This window comes from Trachurus japonicus, chromosome 24 (assembly GCF_045865225.1).
Source record: "Trachurus japonicus isolate A0001 chromosome 24, Traja_1.0".
NCBI lineage: Eukaryota > Metazoa > Chordata > Actinopteri > Carangiformes > Carangidae > Trachurus > Trachurus japonicus.
In genome coordinates this window covers 9,584,843-9,600,474 of record NC_140930.1, presented here as the reverse complement: position 1 = coordinate 9,600,474, position 15,632 = coordinate 9,584,843, and the positions used below count along the sequence as shown (strand labels likewise).

Here is a 15,632-nt window from a genome sequence, read left to right as displayed (position 1 = left end):
GGCGGTCCTCTCTCTGTGTGCAGCCAAGGGATGCGCGTGAATGTGGTGACGTAGGGACGAGGGCGGGGACTGCTAACTCCATCGGCTGAGAAGAAGTTAGCCAAAACGACCGGATCGCTTACTTCTGCTTTAAGGATCAAGTGTTATAAGGTTTCAAATGTCATCTCATATTAATGAGGTGATGTTGGCGGGATGCTTATTGCAATATTTTGTCTCTCTGCTACAATATGATGCATCATGGTCGTAGAGTTTTTTAACGCTGAGCCATCAAAGTCACAATGTGATAACATATATCATGTATTGTGCTGACATTGCAGCAGTGTTTACATGCACCCTGCACATATAATAACACAGGCCAGTGACACATCACAGTTTCTATACCATAGCTGTGAATTATGTATGTGTTGATATTATCATGGTAGGCCTTTATATGATGCAGTCGTAGTGTGTACATATATATGCATTTCCATGCCAAGTCAGCTTGTGGGTGTAATGCAGCACCACACTCACTGTGTACTGCACTGCTAATCAGAATAATAGATCAATAATTAACCCATAATCTGATTTACAGATGACACCGTTTTTAAATTCCATTCATTAAATGCAAACACAGTGTCATAGTACCTTCTCTCTTCATTTTGACATCAGGACACTTATAAATGAAGGCACGGGTGTTGTATTGCGGCATCAAATAGTTATTTGGTTGTATTGTTTTTTAATATTTGTATGCAACAGGGGCTTTAATGCAAGAAAATGTAGTCTACACAGGTGACAAATGACAGGATACGCCTGTGAAAACGATACAGATACCCACAACTGGGCGACACCGAATGGTTTTATATGTTTAAAAATGGTTTTACGAGTAGAAAAAGTGACCTTACTGACATCAAAACTGACCCGAAATAACAGAAACAGATCTCCATCATCATCATCAAAACAACAACCAACGCTACTTCCAGTATATGAATGGTGACTCTCATCCGCCCTGCAGGGATTTAGACTTAATACCAACAAGCAACTGAAGCTTTTCCTCAGGCTGATGATGGACCAGTGAAGTAATACTCAATAATATTTATAATAAACAAGACAGCTCAGACTGTATCAGGAGTTCTCCACACTGTATGTTATTGCTGTCTGCACCATAACCACATTTCACCAAGACGAAATATAAGAATATATGACTTTAAAGCTAAATATTCACACAAAAAAACAACTTTACATACTGAAACCCATGCTGTTGCTTTAATACATCACCTTTGTGTATGTGCAGATGAGTTTGATTCCCCACCTATGTTACCTTCATTTGATTTACATCTTATAGGCTGTTGTCAGTAGTGACCAGAAGGCGCGTTATGTATAATATTATAGCAATATCAAGCCTTTTGTTAAATTATTGTGCTTTTATTGTGGGAACTGTAGCCACTTAGAATAAATAAAACATGTACTGTATTTCCTGTTTAGTTTTTTCTTTTTTCTTCCTGCTGCTGCTGCTGCTGTTGTCATCCCGCCCTAGCTGTCTTCACACAGTAGTGGAGGCTTTACAGGGGTTCCCCATTCACAAAGGCTGCTGCCTGACTTTACAGAGGGCGGAGAGAGAGAGAGAGAGAGAAGGAGAGAGAGGGAGAGAGGGAGGGAGAGAGAGAGAGGGAGGGAGAGAGAGAGTTGAGACATCCCTTCTTCACTTGGCTGCATTCGGTTTACCGACACCGGAGAAGCGACCATGCTGTGGAAACTAGTGGAGAATGTCAAGTATGAAGATATTTATGAGGTAACGTGAGCGTCCAGCTGTTTGTGTGTTGTGGGATTTTTTTTAAATTAGACTCATTAGACTAAAAGGACAGATAGGAGATAATGTTTTGTCTTGTTTTTTTTTGGCTGGTGGTTGAGTGAAGGTGTTTTTTCAGGAGGCTCAGCTCAGGCCTGTTGTTGTGTGATGTGCTGGATGTGGACAGTTCATTTTATATTATCTAAATATTTTATTCAGAGAAAAAATATATATAAAATGCACTTGGATCTGTGAGGTTTTGTTGCTTTATTAGATTATATTATAGATATGGTGCAGGTCCAGTAATTGTTTGGATTATATGGTAAAAAAAAAAAAAAAGAAAAGAAAAAGAAAAACCTAAGAAAATATTTGACATTGGATGTTGATCATTTATTTAGTACTAAATCCTCTTTTTAAATCTAATTGACAGGTTATTTTAAATATGGCATGTGATGGTTTTATTTCACTGGATTCTTGTTAATAAGCAACATAATCTGGAACTTCTTGGATTCATGTCTGAGGATATTTACATTGATAATTAAAAATAATAGTTTTTTTTGTTTTGTTTTTAAGAAATAGGCTTTAGTTTATTTTTTATATTTAAAAAAAAAAAACTGGTAGAGAAAGGCTGGGTCAGAGCCGGCTGTGTGTGAGAAATATGTAAATCTTTTGGCTGTGGTCCCAGAACAATCTTTTATTTCCTGGTAATAAAAATAAAAAAGGGGAGCGAGAGGGGGTAAAGTGGAGAAATACCGCCGCGCGCGCGGGGGTGACTCGCCCTGCTCCGGCTCCGGCCCCGGCTCGCGCTGAAAAGGTCTCGAGCAACAAAAGCAGCAGCGAAAGAAGAAGAAGAGGAAGAAAAAAAAAAGGGCAGCTCGCGAGGCCCCTCGGCTCCTCAGCCCGGTGGGAAGCCTCTTGTCTCGTGCCGCACATGGCTTTGCTCCCACGGCGCGAGGGGAGGGGAGGCGCTGATGTTGTTAAACAAGTCGGGCGAGAGGGCAGAGAGGGGCCGCGGTGTCCACGGAGGAAACTTTAATCGCTGCTTTTGACTCGCGACACCATTCACGCGAGCCCTATAGTGTCTCTAGTGCAGCGGTTCCCAACCCTTTTTTTGGCTTGTGACCCCATTTTGACATCACAAATTTCTGCTTTTTATACGCTGCATTTGCATTTTGAACTCGATTTATGTTCAAGACAGTGAAAGTATAGAATAGGCTACAGCTGTTTAAGATAATGTGTGGTGTTTTAATCACAATTTTAAAATAATAATAGGTTTAAAAAAATCAGTAATCTTTTTTTTATCGATTACTAGACATTTCAGGCGACCCCATTTGAATTTCAGGCGACCCCACGTGGTGTCCCGACCCCAAGGTTGAAAAACACTGCTCTAGTGTGTGTGTGTTCAGAGGGGCAGTCAGGCAGGCAGCAGCTGCAACAACACGAGTCGACCTTTATTTTCCAGGAGTTTAATAAATGTGTGAGCAAGTGGAGAGAAAATACATCAAGTGTGAGGAAAATGAACTTTTTATTTTCTAAATAAATGAGCGGTTTTCTAAATAAATGAGTGGTTTGAGTGTGTCCACTGTGGGAATCGAACCCGTGACCTCTCGGTGCTGTGTCGCTGTCATGTTGAAGAAGCTTTTCACACACAGCCCCTGTTATGTTATGTTATATCCATATCTGAGTGAGTTGAGTGTGTTGGTTTTAACTGCGACAGGAAGAGTTGGTGCAGAAGATAGATTCCTGCGCCAGACTTTGCCCACGAAAGGCCCCACGGTGACGGGGGGGGTTGGTGGAAGTGGAGGTGTGTGTGTGTGTGTGTGTGTGTGTGTGTGTGTGTGTGTGTGTGTGTGTGTGTGTGTGTGTGTGTGTGTGTGTGTGTGTGTGTGTGTGTGTGTGTGTGGTGGGGGTCCCTCTCGGCTCTGGACGCCCTGTTCGCCTGCACGAACAGTCTCTCCCCCTTCCTCTCTGTGTCTCCTGCTGTTCGCGCGTCGCGTCGCTTCGCCTCTTGTCTCCACGGAATTTAAACGTCACTCAACGGGCTGCGCGAGACCAGAGGCTTCACGCTCCATGTGTCGCCACTAGTCCCCCTGCCTCGCGCCACATTAATATTCCTGTAAGTCCCAGTCATGAATAACAATTACACCACCGCCGCCGTATACCGGGGGTAGTGGAGCTCGGTGCTCACACTCAGAGCGGCGGCGGCTCGGGGCGGAGGAAGTTCAGAGCGGAGCTGAGTGTGAGTGTGTGTCCGTCAACGTCTTCTTCTCCATCCAGCTGTTTTACCGCGAGCCCGCCGCACGTGAGACCCATTCCTACAGAGGGTTTCCAGATGTTAGTTCACTCCTACTCCACCGCGGTGAGTTTCTCTGCTCCTGAATCCTGAAGCCGTTAGAGTTTCGCTGTGAGCTTTTGAGACATTTTAAATGAGGCTGTAACATTTCCCCCCTCCAGGCTCTCGTGCATGTGCTTTGTGTTCAGCAGGTTCGATGCCCTCTCTCTCTCTTTCAGGTCTACAGCACCGGGGGCGCTGCTCTGAGCCACGCGCCGTGGTCCTGGTCCTGGTCCTGGTCCTGGTCCTGGTCCTGGTCCTGGGCCTCCGCGTGGCTGTGGATCTAGTCCCGCAGAGAGATGATGTTTATTTCTCTCTTCTCCTCTCCAAGGACCGGCATGACGGTGTCTCGAGCCACAGCTCTCGTCTGTCCCAGCTGGGCTCGGTGTCGCACGCGGGACCCTACTCCAGCGCGCCGCCGCTGTCTCACGCGCCCTCGTCGGACTTCCAGCCTCCGTACTTCCCGCCGCCGTACCAGCCGCTCGCGCACTACCAGAGCCAGGACCCGTACTCCCACGTGAGCGACCCCTACTCCCTCAACTCGCTGCACCAGAGCCAGCAGGGCGCATGGGGCGCGCGGCAGCGGCAGGACGCCGCCGGGGACCGGATGGAGAGCTCGGCCCTCCTCGCGCAGCCCCGGGCCTCGCTGCCGCAGCTGTCCGGGCTCGACCCCCGGCGGGACTACGGGGTCCGGCGGCCAGATGTGCTGCTGCACTCCGCTCACCCGGGACTGGAGCCCGGGATGGGCGACGGGCTGCTGCACGGGCTGCACGGCATGGAGGATGTTCAGGTGAGACAGAGGTCACGAGGTTAATAATGTCACAGTCTCCAGGTTTAATCATGATGGGTTTTATTTATTTTAAACTCATTTTAAAGATGTTGATGTTCAGGACCAGAGGGACACGAAGCTGCAAAACGACTGACAGCCAGGAACAAACATCTGCATTTCTGTTACTATTACTAAATATGATCTAAATACTGCTACTACAGAATAATCACATCAATAATTAACCCATAATCTGATTTACAGATGACACTGTTTCTAAATTCCATTCATTAGGCTACATGCAAACACAGTGCTCTCTTCTTTTTGACACCGGGGCATTGTATTGCAGCGTAAATGTACCAATAGTTTTTTTGTTTGGTTTTTAAAAAAAATATTTGTATCGTGCAACAGGGGCTTTAATGCAAAACAAATGTAGTCTAGGTACACACAGGAGACAAATCACAGGATACACCTGTGAAAAAAACGATGCAGTTCATCTAAAACACACATTTACCTCAGGTGTGTGCACAACCCTCAGCAGCCTTTTTCAGTTTGGATGCAGTTGTAAAAAAAATAAGAATCAAATATAAAAATAAAAAGCAAAAAGCTATAGCCTACATCCAAATAAAATAGAGAAACGGGATAAATAGTTTGGACAGAGTAAGTCGCAGTGAGTGGACGCAGCGGGCTGGTAATTGTTGACAGCTGTTTCCCGCACCTCTGCAGCCGAGGGTCAGTGACCGCGGAGCAGAGCAGCTCCCTCAGGGCTGCAGCCTGAGCCGCAGAGATCATGGCCCAGAGCGAAACTAGAAGTGTCTTTAAGGAGACTGAGGAGGAGATGGACTGATGCTCACATTAAAATTAACTGCCACTATGATAAATATAATACTATATAATTCATTTTGACATACAGAAAATTCATTACTCTTTTATTTTTATTATCAAAACCATATCATAACTATTATTTTTATTATGATATTTCGTGTTCATGTGGTCGATCTAATAGAGTTTGAAGGCTGTCGTTTCTCTTATAGATTTTTTCCTGTGTGTTGTTGCTGCCACACACTTTGGTGAAACTGACTTTTACACCGAGCTGTGTGTGTGTGTGTTGGTGTTATAGTGTGTGTGGAGGATTTCATCTTCCCCTCTCTCTCCCCCCCTCGGGGCACAACCATCACGAATCGTCTCCGCCATTTAACCTCCACAATAGATTCTCATTTCTTTCTTCCCGTATTTTGTGTCATGCGTTTATTAACCTCCATATAAATTTGTTTTTTAACGAATTATTCTTTTTGACACCGGGTCCTATTTATTTGTCCGGGTGATGATGAATGAGATTGATGAATGAATGAGGCCTGCGTTTGTATTGTTATTGTCATCGTGGATTTAAACCAGTGGATTATAAACTAGATTTGTTTTTTTGCTGTTTGGAAACAAAACAACTTTATTCCCCTTATTGTGTTTTTTTTTTTTAAACCTGAGCTTCCTTTTGTGTGTGTGTGTGATGATGACTGAATTGCATTGCTGGTTAAATGTCTTATTAATGTGGACGGTGATGCAGGAAGCTGTCTGTGATAAACATGTGTATTTATCTCGGTTCTGACAGACCATTGAAGACACCAACGGAACCAACATCCTGGATCAATCAGTAATTAAGAAAGGTACATACACACATCTGCCATTGCATCCTTTTACAGATTGTTAATGCACAATAGAGCGGACTATAATTTAATTTCTCATCTGTTCTGTATGAATTATGGTTTATAGAAAGCAGGGAGGTGGTTTGGATCTAAATGGGACCAGGCAGGAAAATCACATCACCACGAGCCCATATTATTAATAATATTATTAATATTATTGTTATTATTATTTTCTTCCCGGGGTGCAGGGTGAGGGGAGAGAGAGGGGGGGGGTCGGGTTAACGATCCCGGTATATTGACTCGCAGGCAGTGTGTCGCTGACAGGCTGCCACGCTGCTGCCGCTCTGATGATGTGCGGTGATTTAGTTACGGGATGTTGAGTGACTGAGCTCCCCGCGGGGCATTTAAGCCGCTGATGTAATAAATGGCACCGCTCACGGAGATCTCGTGAGCTCGTTTAGAGCTAATCTGCGGTATTATCCCCCGTGGAGCTATCAAAAAAAAAAAAAAAAAACCTCACTGGCCCCTACGCACGCATGCTTCTTCTCCTTTTTTCATTCTCTCTTCTCTCTTTTTTTTTTTTAAACACCATTAACGCGCTGGATGAAGGAGCATCCAGTGCTGCTGGTGGGAGTTAAACCGGCCGTGGAGGGAAGACGGGGAGGTGGTTAATGCGATTTGGGAGCGCGAGCCAATCAACAATCGATAATATTGTAATGAGAATGTCGCGCGACATTAAATAACAGCAACTGCCCGGCGCGTGGGCGCCTCATTAGGCCGGGGACGCCCTCTGAGAGCGCGCGGTCTTTACGCACGGAGCAGAGTTATACAGACGCAGGAGGCGGAGGGGTTTTATAAATGAATATCATTATTATTATTTCAAAGAGGCTTCATCAGTTCATGTGCGCATCTGACCAGGTACATGAACTGATGAAGCGTCTTGGATGAGAGGTGAAACGTCTTCCCAGACAAATAACTAAGTCCAGTTGCTTTCGATTTAACCTCTTTGAGATACTATGGCCTGGACAAATAGGCCCATTATTATTATTATTATTATTATTATTATTATTATTATTATTATTTTAAGGTTTGGATTCTGGAGCAGAGTGAGGATGTTGAGTCAAGAAGTTTGTGATGCAACACGTCCACTCATCCCTCCTCTCCTCTTCTCTCCCTCTCTTCCAGTCCCCATGCCGCCCAAGAACATGGGCTCCCTGATGCTCGGCAAGGACGGGCTGATCGGCGGCATCACCGTCAACATCAACGAGGTGTTCTGCTCGGTACCGGGCCGCCTGTCGCTGCTCAGCTCCACCTCCAAGTACAAAGTGACCGTAGGGGAGGTGCAGAGGAGACTGTCCCCGCCCGAGTGCCTCAACGCCTCCCTGTTGGGGGGCGTGTTGAGAAGGTAGCTACACGAGGAGGAGGAGGAGGAGGAGGAGGAGAGGGTTGACGCACACACACAAATAACCTGTGCAGGCTGAGTGTGTGTGTGTGTGTGTGTGTGTGTGGACAGTGTGTGAAGAAGCCTGTAGCAGCAGGATTTGTGAATGAGGCCCTGGGCTCTAAAAAGGCCTCTGTCACTTCACACATAGCTTGAAGACAAACTGCTTTATAATCAATAACTATAAACCAACTGTTAGTTGAGTCTATAAAGTCTAAACATTCATGTAAAGTTTAAGGTGCAACATTTGAACCGGTTTCCTTTGTTTCCACAGAGCAAAGTCCAAAAACGGAGGCAAGTGTCTGAGGGAAAAGCTGGAGAAGATTGGACTGAATCTACCTGCTGGGAGGCGTAAAGCTGCCAACGTCACGTTACTCACATCTCTAGTAGAAGGTGACTGACTGAGCAAACACCGGCCACTTCATAAATACTGAGTGTGTGTGTGTGTCAACAGATGAGCATCCTAAAGATTTGTTTTTATCAATTGACTTGAAGAAACAAACACACCATCCCTCCCTCTATAGAAACACAAGACAACAATATATTTATAATTAAAGAAACATGGATTTTGTTCCTCTTGTATTCAATTTACCTCTGAAAGAAGCTTTGGTTTCACTATAAACAGAATTTAGGTCCGAGCACAATGTGTAACTCTGTAAAGGTCACGACCTCCCAGGCTTGTCAACCTCCCTGTATCCATAAAACTGTGAGACAGAGACAACAGGAGCCATGGCAGGGACAGAAACATAGTGTGTGTAGAGAGCAGGAGGAGAAACGATGTGATTTGCTAAATTAATTTAATTAATGAGTTGATTAAAAGTGGAACCTCCCCCGTTGTACAGCAGCGTTTTAGCTGCAGGATAAAATATTATTTTGCACATGGGGCTTGTTTCTCCCTCACACAGCTGATATTAATTCACCTGTTCATTTGAATGAAGCCAGTATTTTCTATACATTTATTATTATTATCATCATCATTATTCTAAGCTTTGGTACTTTTATAGTCTTATGATTGTGTTCACTTTTTAATTATTATTTTTATTTAACAACCATGAGAATGAACTCACTCTCATATTTTAAATTTTTCATAATGAAGTTTAATTATTTCCAAAAATGCTTTTTGTTCGTTTATGCGTAAAAGTGCGTAAAAAGATTACGCGACAACGTGTCCTTTGCTGGACGCGCAACCAGGAAATGCGAGATAATTAACATTAAGTAGCTTTCTTTTTTTCTTTTCTTTTTTTTTTTAAAGCAAAAATAAAACACATGTGTTTGTAGGGGGCGGAGTCAGGAGCCAATAGTCTGATCATCTAAGTGAAAGTGGCGGATCTGACAGACGCTGATCACTGTTTACAGGCCTCTATTATATTTACACTGACATCATGGCTCCCCTCCCCCTCCCCCTCCCCTCCCTCAGGTGAAGCGGTCCACCTGGCCCGGGATTTCGGTTACATCTGCGAGACGGAGTTCCCCACCAAAGCCGTGAGCGAGTACCTCAACCGGCAGCACGCGGACCCCAACGAGCTGCACACGCGGAAAAACATGCTGCTGGCGACAAAGTGAGTTTGATGGACCGTTTGATTAGATTCAGCTTCCCTCGCAGTCTTTATGAGGTGTTTGTTTCCTCTCATGGAATATATATAGATATATATACATGACACATGTCTGCAGCCATGCAGGCTCAGGGAGAGTCCTGTGGTATGTGGTTGAATTATTTACAAATATAAATATGAGTTAGGATTTGGATACATGCAAACAGAGAAAGGTCAGTGGGGAAAGGTTAGGGCAAACAGAGGTTGTTTTTTTTATTGTTTTTATTCCATTTAAATACAGAAATGCAGCCAAATATCCTGAGATATTTCCACTGGCACATTTCAAATCAGATCCAAAACACATGTTTGCTCAGAAACTAAACTCCTCGTGTGACGTGGAGCGTTTAGGTTTTTAACAACAGGCTGGCTGGCTGGCTGCACACAGGAACAAGAGCAGCCTGGAATATTTCTGGTGAATCAGATTATCCTGAAATGAGACTCTCTCCCATTTTCCTGGGGCTCCTTGTGGTGGCCCCTCTTCTAGAGCCCCCCCCCCCCCCCTCTCTCTTTCTGCCCCCTGAGGCTGTTGCGAAAGCCTCCCTCCATAGGCCGCTCTCTGTTTTTACCATCCCAGCTCACACAGTGACATTTGAAAACGACAGGAGGAGATTTCTGCTAATGAGCTCAATATTAAAATCTATAAACCTGTGATGAAAACTGCTGATTGGGGGGAAAATTGTCACCGTGGAGGAAAAATTAAAGCGTTTAAAAAAAAAAAAGCGTTTATAAGAAATGAGCAGAAATCCACATTAAAGCCCAGAGTCGTCATCGAGCTAAAACAGCAAAAAAGCGTGACATAAACCTTTATTTTAAAAGCAGACGTCAGACGCAGCAGCTCCAGGATCCACAGGACAGATAAACCTTTCACAGCTCGAGTGTGTTTGATGCTCTTTATGTGGCCTGTGCAGCTCTCACACACTCACACACACATTATAAAATACAAGCTCTGAAGGTTGTGAGTGTGTGTTTGACCTCTTCCTCTGGTCTTCCAAGCAGATCCATTTTTACTGGTTCTCATCGTAAAGTTACTTATATTAATCCATTTTTTATGGCCGTTAAACTGTGGAATTGAATCCCGGATCCTGTGATTACCTTCAGCAACCGAGCTGGATGGTTTCTTTTTCTCTCTCTCCATCCCTCTCTCCTTAAAGAAACCAGGGCAGCGCTGAGCGGTGATGTGGATTTATAAAATGTGGATTAAATCGCAGAAGCACTTCAGATTTTTCCTTTTTTTTTTTTTACATGAACAAAAGTAGTCTTCGGGTAATTAATGAGCAGCTCTAATCGACGGGCTTTACTCCTCTGAATGTGAGTTTTTGTGCTGTGAATCAAACGTCTTGTATTTTTGAGCTGCTTGCATAAAACACTGCTGTCTGCTGGACTGGCCTGCACTGCATAAACCATCTGTCTGTGTGTCTGTGTGTCTGCGTGTGTGTGTTTCGGTGGTGGATGTTTGATGCTGCAGATTCAAACCTGTTCCAATACGGTGGTGGTGTCGGTGCTGCCTGTTAGAAATTCATTATTTAGCAGTGAAGTGTTTCAAGTCGCCAGAAAACAACAGCGAGAGCCGTGAGTGTAGCCCGGGGTGGCGGCTTCTCCTCTCTACTCCCCTAACCCCAGCTGGGCTCGGCCCGCACAGCCTGTCACTCATTTGCTGGAGCTCTGCCCTTAGGCCGCTGACTGTGTGTGTGTGCGTGTGTGTGTGTGGATGGGGCGTGCAAGCGAAAGAGAAAGAGAGAAGAGAGAGAGGGATGGGTCTCTTGAATATAAAACATGGGCCTAAAACCAGAGGATAATTTGCTGAAATGTAACGAGGAGAACGAGTTGTAGAGGTGATTCTCTCTGTTTCTCACCGATGCACCTTTCAGTGAAGAATGAAGATGCATTCAATGACCCCTTTTTGCAAAAAACAGGCATAATAACAAATTAAAAATTCACTATTTTGCACAGAGGCCTCATTTACTAGTGTTAATTTTGCCAAACAGTGGCGTTGTCTGATTGCCACGGCAGGAAAACTAACAAGCTTTAGATTAAACATAAAGTGAAATTTAAAAGTGTATAGCATACGTTTTGTGATCTCAGAGTGTTTTCTCACACTCCTTATACTTTTCTATTGAGGAAGAAAAAAAATTGCCTCCCCTCTTACCACATACACCTCTAACTGTAACAGCTGATTGCATCAGGTCTGTGAGAGGTTCCTCTCTGATCGCTTTCCAAAGGCATTCTGGGAAACACAGGGAATCACAAAAGGAAAGTAGATGGAAGAGGACCGAGGGAAAGTAGGCTTAAAAAAAACACACACTCACACACACACACAATGAAACTGCTAGACTACATCACACCGAAAGGCCCGAGGTAAAAGAAGGGGATACAAAAGGGAGATTTTGCCTTTGGGGATACATTATGTCATGTTAACCTATCTGGGGAAATTAGAATTTCTTTGCATCTGCATTTTATGAATTAGACATAAACGCCTCCTCTGTAAAGGCAGCGAGAGTATCTTGTATAAACACGTCGAATCTTTAGAGGGAAGAGGGTGAAATAAGTGGAGGAAGGTTTCTTCAGGTGCTTTTTACACCTCGTCCTGTTTAGCACAGACCTGATGCAACAAGCGTCACAGCTCAAAGTTGAATAGTAGCAGGGTGGGGTCACGCTGCTGCTGCTGCTGCTGCTGGAGCTGCTCAACTACACCTGCAAGAATTTCATCAGGCTGTGGTTGCAGTGATGGTCTGAGGGCGAGGGCTTTTTTTTCTCTTTTCTCCTTCTTCCACCTCTTTATAACACGGCTGCTCTGGAGGAACGGCTGCTTTCGCTTTTGTGCTGCAGCCTGTGATCCAATAAATACAGAAAACATCCTTTTTAACACCGAGCAGGGGGGAGAAAAAAAAAAGCAGCGTGCAGAGACAACTAGTGGATTACACCATATTTTTTCTCCTAAGATATTGCACTTGAAATTCTTTTTAAAAAATCCAGTTACACATGTTTCCATGCTCTATAAAATCTAATGCACTTTCAGTTTGTGTTGCAAAAACATCTGCAAACATCTCCTTTACCACACTGGGCCGAAGTGGCTGACTTGTTTACACAACTCACACTGTGCACTGGTTTGATGATGAGGTCCATACCGTCCACCCGTTGTGTTTGGATTTAATGCTAATTAACAACAAGAAATGGCAATATTCATGGATAAATTCCCAATATGTTGCATTAGTGCAGTGTTTTTCAACCTTGGGGTCGGGACCCCACGTGGGGTCGCCTAGAATTCAAATGGGGTCGCCTGAAATGTCAAGTATTTGATAAAAAATATATATAAAATTTAACTAATGATTATTCTTTTTAAAATGATGATTAAAAACACCATACACAATCTTAAACAACAGTTTTCTATACTTTCACGTTCAATCGAGTTCAAAATAAAATGCAGCATATAAAAATATCTGAGCTGGCACATTTTGATTGACGGCGCGGAGTCGCCAGACATTTGTGACGTCAAAATGGGGTCACGAGCCAAAAAAAGGTTAGGAACCACTGCCTCAGTGGGTCTCATGGCTGGATTATATCTGAAGGAGGGGGATTATTGATAGATTCTGATACAATAGGTAAAAGATTAGGTGTCTTGTTTGATTCACTGCTGCAGATTCCTTTAAAATGACAAATCAGTTTATGTGCAACTCATTTTTCAGAGGTCCATAACAGAGCTGTCCGTTGCCACTTGATGATTGGAGCCTCCTGGGTTTTAGTCGAGAGGTTTTATTGAAGGAAGGGAAAAAAAAGAAAAGATAGATAGAGTGGTGTCCACTGCTATTTTGCTTGTTTGTTTTCTTGTTATTATTATTATTATTATTATATGTTTCATCATCTTTAATTTTTTGAAATAGAGTATAATATTGGTGCTGATAGTAAGCCAATGCAATGGGCTCTATGCACAGCTCCACTACTTCCTGAACTTAAGGCAGCTCCTTTATTTCCTGTCTTACATTATTGGACAAACTGATTAATCCAGGTGTGTCTGAGTAGTCACAATGATCAGACACACCTGGATTAATCAGTTTGTCCAATAACGTAAAACAGGAAATACGGAGCTGTGCATAGAGCCAATTATAACAATAGAGAGGGGCAGGTACTATAAGTTTCTCTTCATCCTGCTCCTTTTCATTCATGGTGACTGTGTGTACAGTATGTAAATATGTGCGATAATGTGAAGTATGAAAGTGTGAATGTATACCATAAATGGAATAAATCAAAATGAAGTGAAATTGTGCTATTTTATGTGAGAATAAACCTTATAAATGTCAATATCTGCTGTGTTGAGTGTCTCCCTGACGTGCTGTTGTCTTCCTGTCCGTCCCCCCTGCAGACAGCTGTGTAAGGAGTTCACAGACCTGCTGGCCCAGGACAGGACTCCGCTGGGCAACTCGAGGCCCTCGCCCATCCTGGAGCCGGGCATCCAGAGCTGCCTCTCCCACTTCTCCTTCATCACGCACGGCTTCGGCTCGCCCGCCATCTGCGCCGCGCTCACCGCCCTTCAGAACTACCTCACTGAGGCTCTCAAAGGACTCGACAAGATGTTTCTCAACAACCCTTCCAACAACCGGCACGGCGGCGGCGACGGCAACAAGGCCGGCGACAAAGACGAGAAGCAGCGGAAATGAAGCAAGGGGGGGGGGGAAGAAGAGAGAGCGTGAAAGAGGAAGAGAGAGAGAGAAAGAAAGAGAAAGAGGGGGAAAGCCACGACGCAGAGGCGTTACAACGTTAAACTTCTAGCTTTACACCACTGCGACTGACCTGCCACACACTGAGGAGGGCTGAGGAGGAGGAGGAGGAGGAGGAGGAGGAAGAGGGAGACGTTTGGTGGAGAGGAAGACGACAGCCGTGGGCCAGTGTCAGAGAGCACAGAGGGATTTTTCATCTGTGTTACGTTCTTTTCATTCCCCTGAGGACATGGTGGTTACTGTGTTACATCCATTTTGCTCCCCCTGCCTGCATCCTGTGAGACTGAGACGCTGTGAGCAGCCAACAAACAACATTGTGTGTGTGTGTGTGTGAAATGTGAATGTGAATGTGAGTGAGTGTGAGTGTGCGCTTGTGTTTGTCTTCACACACAGAAAAAGCATTGTGGGTACGAAACATTTTGGATGATGAGCATTTTATCTGTGAAACAGGTTTGTCTGGTTATTGAACACGAGGACGGACGAAGGAGGGAGGGAGGGTGTTAATTTATGTGTGTAAATATTTATTTATATTAATTTAAATGGATGGTTGTGTAAATAGGTGCACCAGCTATTTTGGGAGTAGGCCTATTTAAATCTGTGATTCGACCTTTTGTGAGCCGGCGAGGAGGTGGAGGTGGTGGCGGTGGGGAGGAGGGGCGGGGGCGGCAGGACTCATCCAGTGTTTTTCTGTTCTTCTAGAGCTGTTGTCATGGTGCTGATGATGGGTAGACATGCTTCTAATTGTCCAGTGATTTCATTTCTATCACACTGATGATAATAAACCATGTGTTTTATTATGCGAGGTGTGCGGCCTGCGCCTTTTCTCCAAAAAACAACAACAAGTCTCTGCTCCAGTCCCAGTCAGGGCCGAGGAGGGTCAACGTTCACCTGTAAAACATGGATCTTCATTTGCTTTAACTTTAATGAATTATGAATGAACACCAGTCCTGTTAAGTGAAACAGTGGAGAATGCAACTTTGGTAGCACTTTATAAGCATTAGTTAAGCATTACATACTGATTTCTTCATTTATAACGCATGAATACTCATTAGTATGTAGTTTATAAACAGTTACAAATGTTTTACTCATCATTGATAAGCACTAACTGTATTTATAAATGTTATAAATGAAGAATTTATGCTTAACTAATGCTTAATAGTGTGTACTTATTATAAAGTGTTACTTTAGTGTGACTTTCTGAGTGATAGAAACTGGAAATTGATTTGAATCCAGTGTTACTGTGTGACAGTGTGTGTCCATCACAACATTAATGTCCTGCTGGTTTTGGTTCAAATGTTAAATCATTACAACCCGCTCACTGTGCCAGCGACACGAACATTAACGAAAGCTGCAACTGTGTTAGTTCTAATTAATCGAATGGTAA

The 15,632-nt window shown here is 44.0% G+C and overlaps 1 protein-coding gene across 2 annotated transcripts; it reads left to right on the top strand.

Annotated features, from left to right (window-relative positions):
- The first annotated feature begins 1,629 nt into the window (after positions 1-1,629).
- On the top strand, positions 1,630-15,047 carry tfap2b (transcription factor AP-2 beta). Of its 2 annotated transcripts, none has more exons than XM_085771039.1 (8): positions 1,630-1,768; positions 4,429-4,887; positions 6,470-6,524; positions 7,689-7,908; positions 8,219-8,337; positions 9,362-9,503; positions 13,894-14,217; positions 14,265-15,047. In XM_085771039.1, the coding sequence occupies exons 1-7, from the start codon at positions 1,721-1,723 to the stop codon at positions 14,186-14,188; spliced, it is 1,338 nt and encodes a 445-aa protein (XP_085627165.1). In that variant the 5' UTR covers positions 1,630-1,720; the 3' UTR covers positions 14,189-14,217; positions 14,265-15,047. The 2 variants fall into 2 exon arrangements, with proteins under 2 accessions (XP_085627165.1, XP_085627166.1); XM_085771040.1 differs by lacking the exon at positions 1,630-1,768 and adding an exon at positions 4,035-4,124.
- The last annotated feature ends 585 nt before the right edge of the window (positions 15,048-15,632 follow it).

Bases quoted from the DNA above. Each gene is read 5' to 3' on its own strand.
- tfap2b (XM_085771039.1), top strand. From the start codon at position 1,721: ATGCTGTGGAAACTAGTGGAGAATGTCAAGTATGAAGATATTTATGAG. The intron at 6,525-7,688 runs GTACATACACAC...CCTCTCTTCCAG, and splicing joins TCAATCAGTAATTAAGAAAG to TCCCCATGCCGCCCAAGAAC. The intron at 7,909-8,218 runs GTAGCTACACGA...TTGTTTCCACAG, and splicing joins TTGGGGGGCGTGTTGAGAAG to AGCAAAGTCCAAAAACGGAG.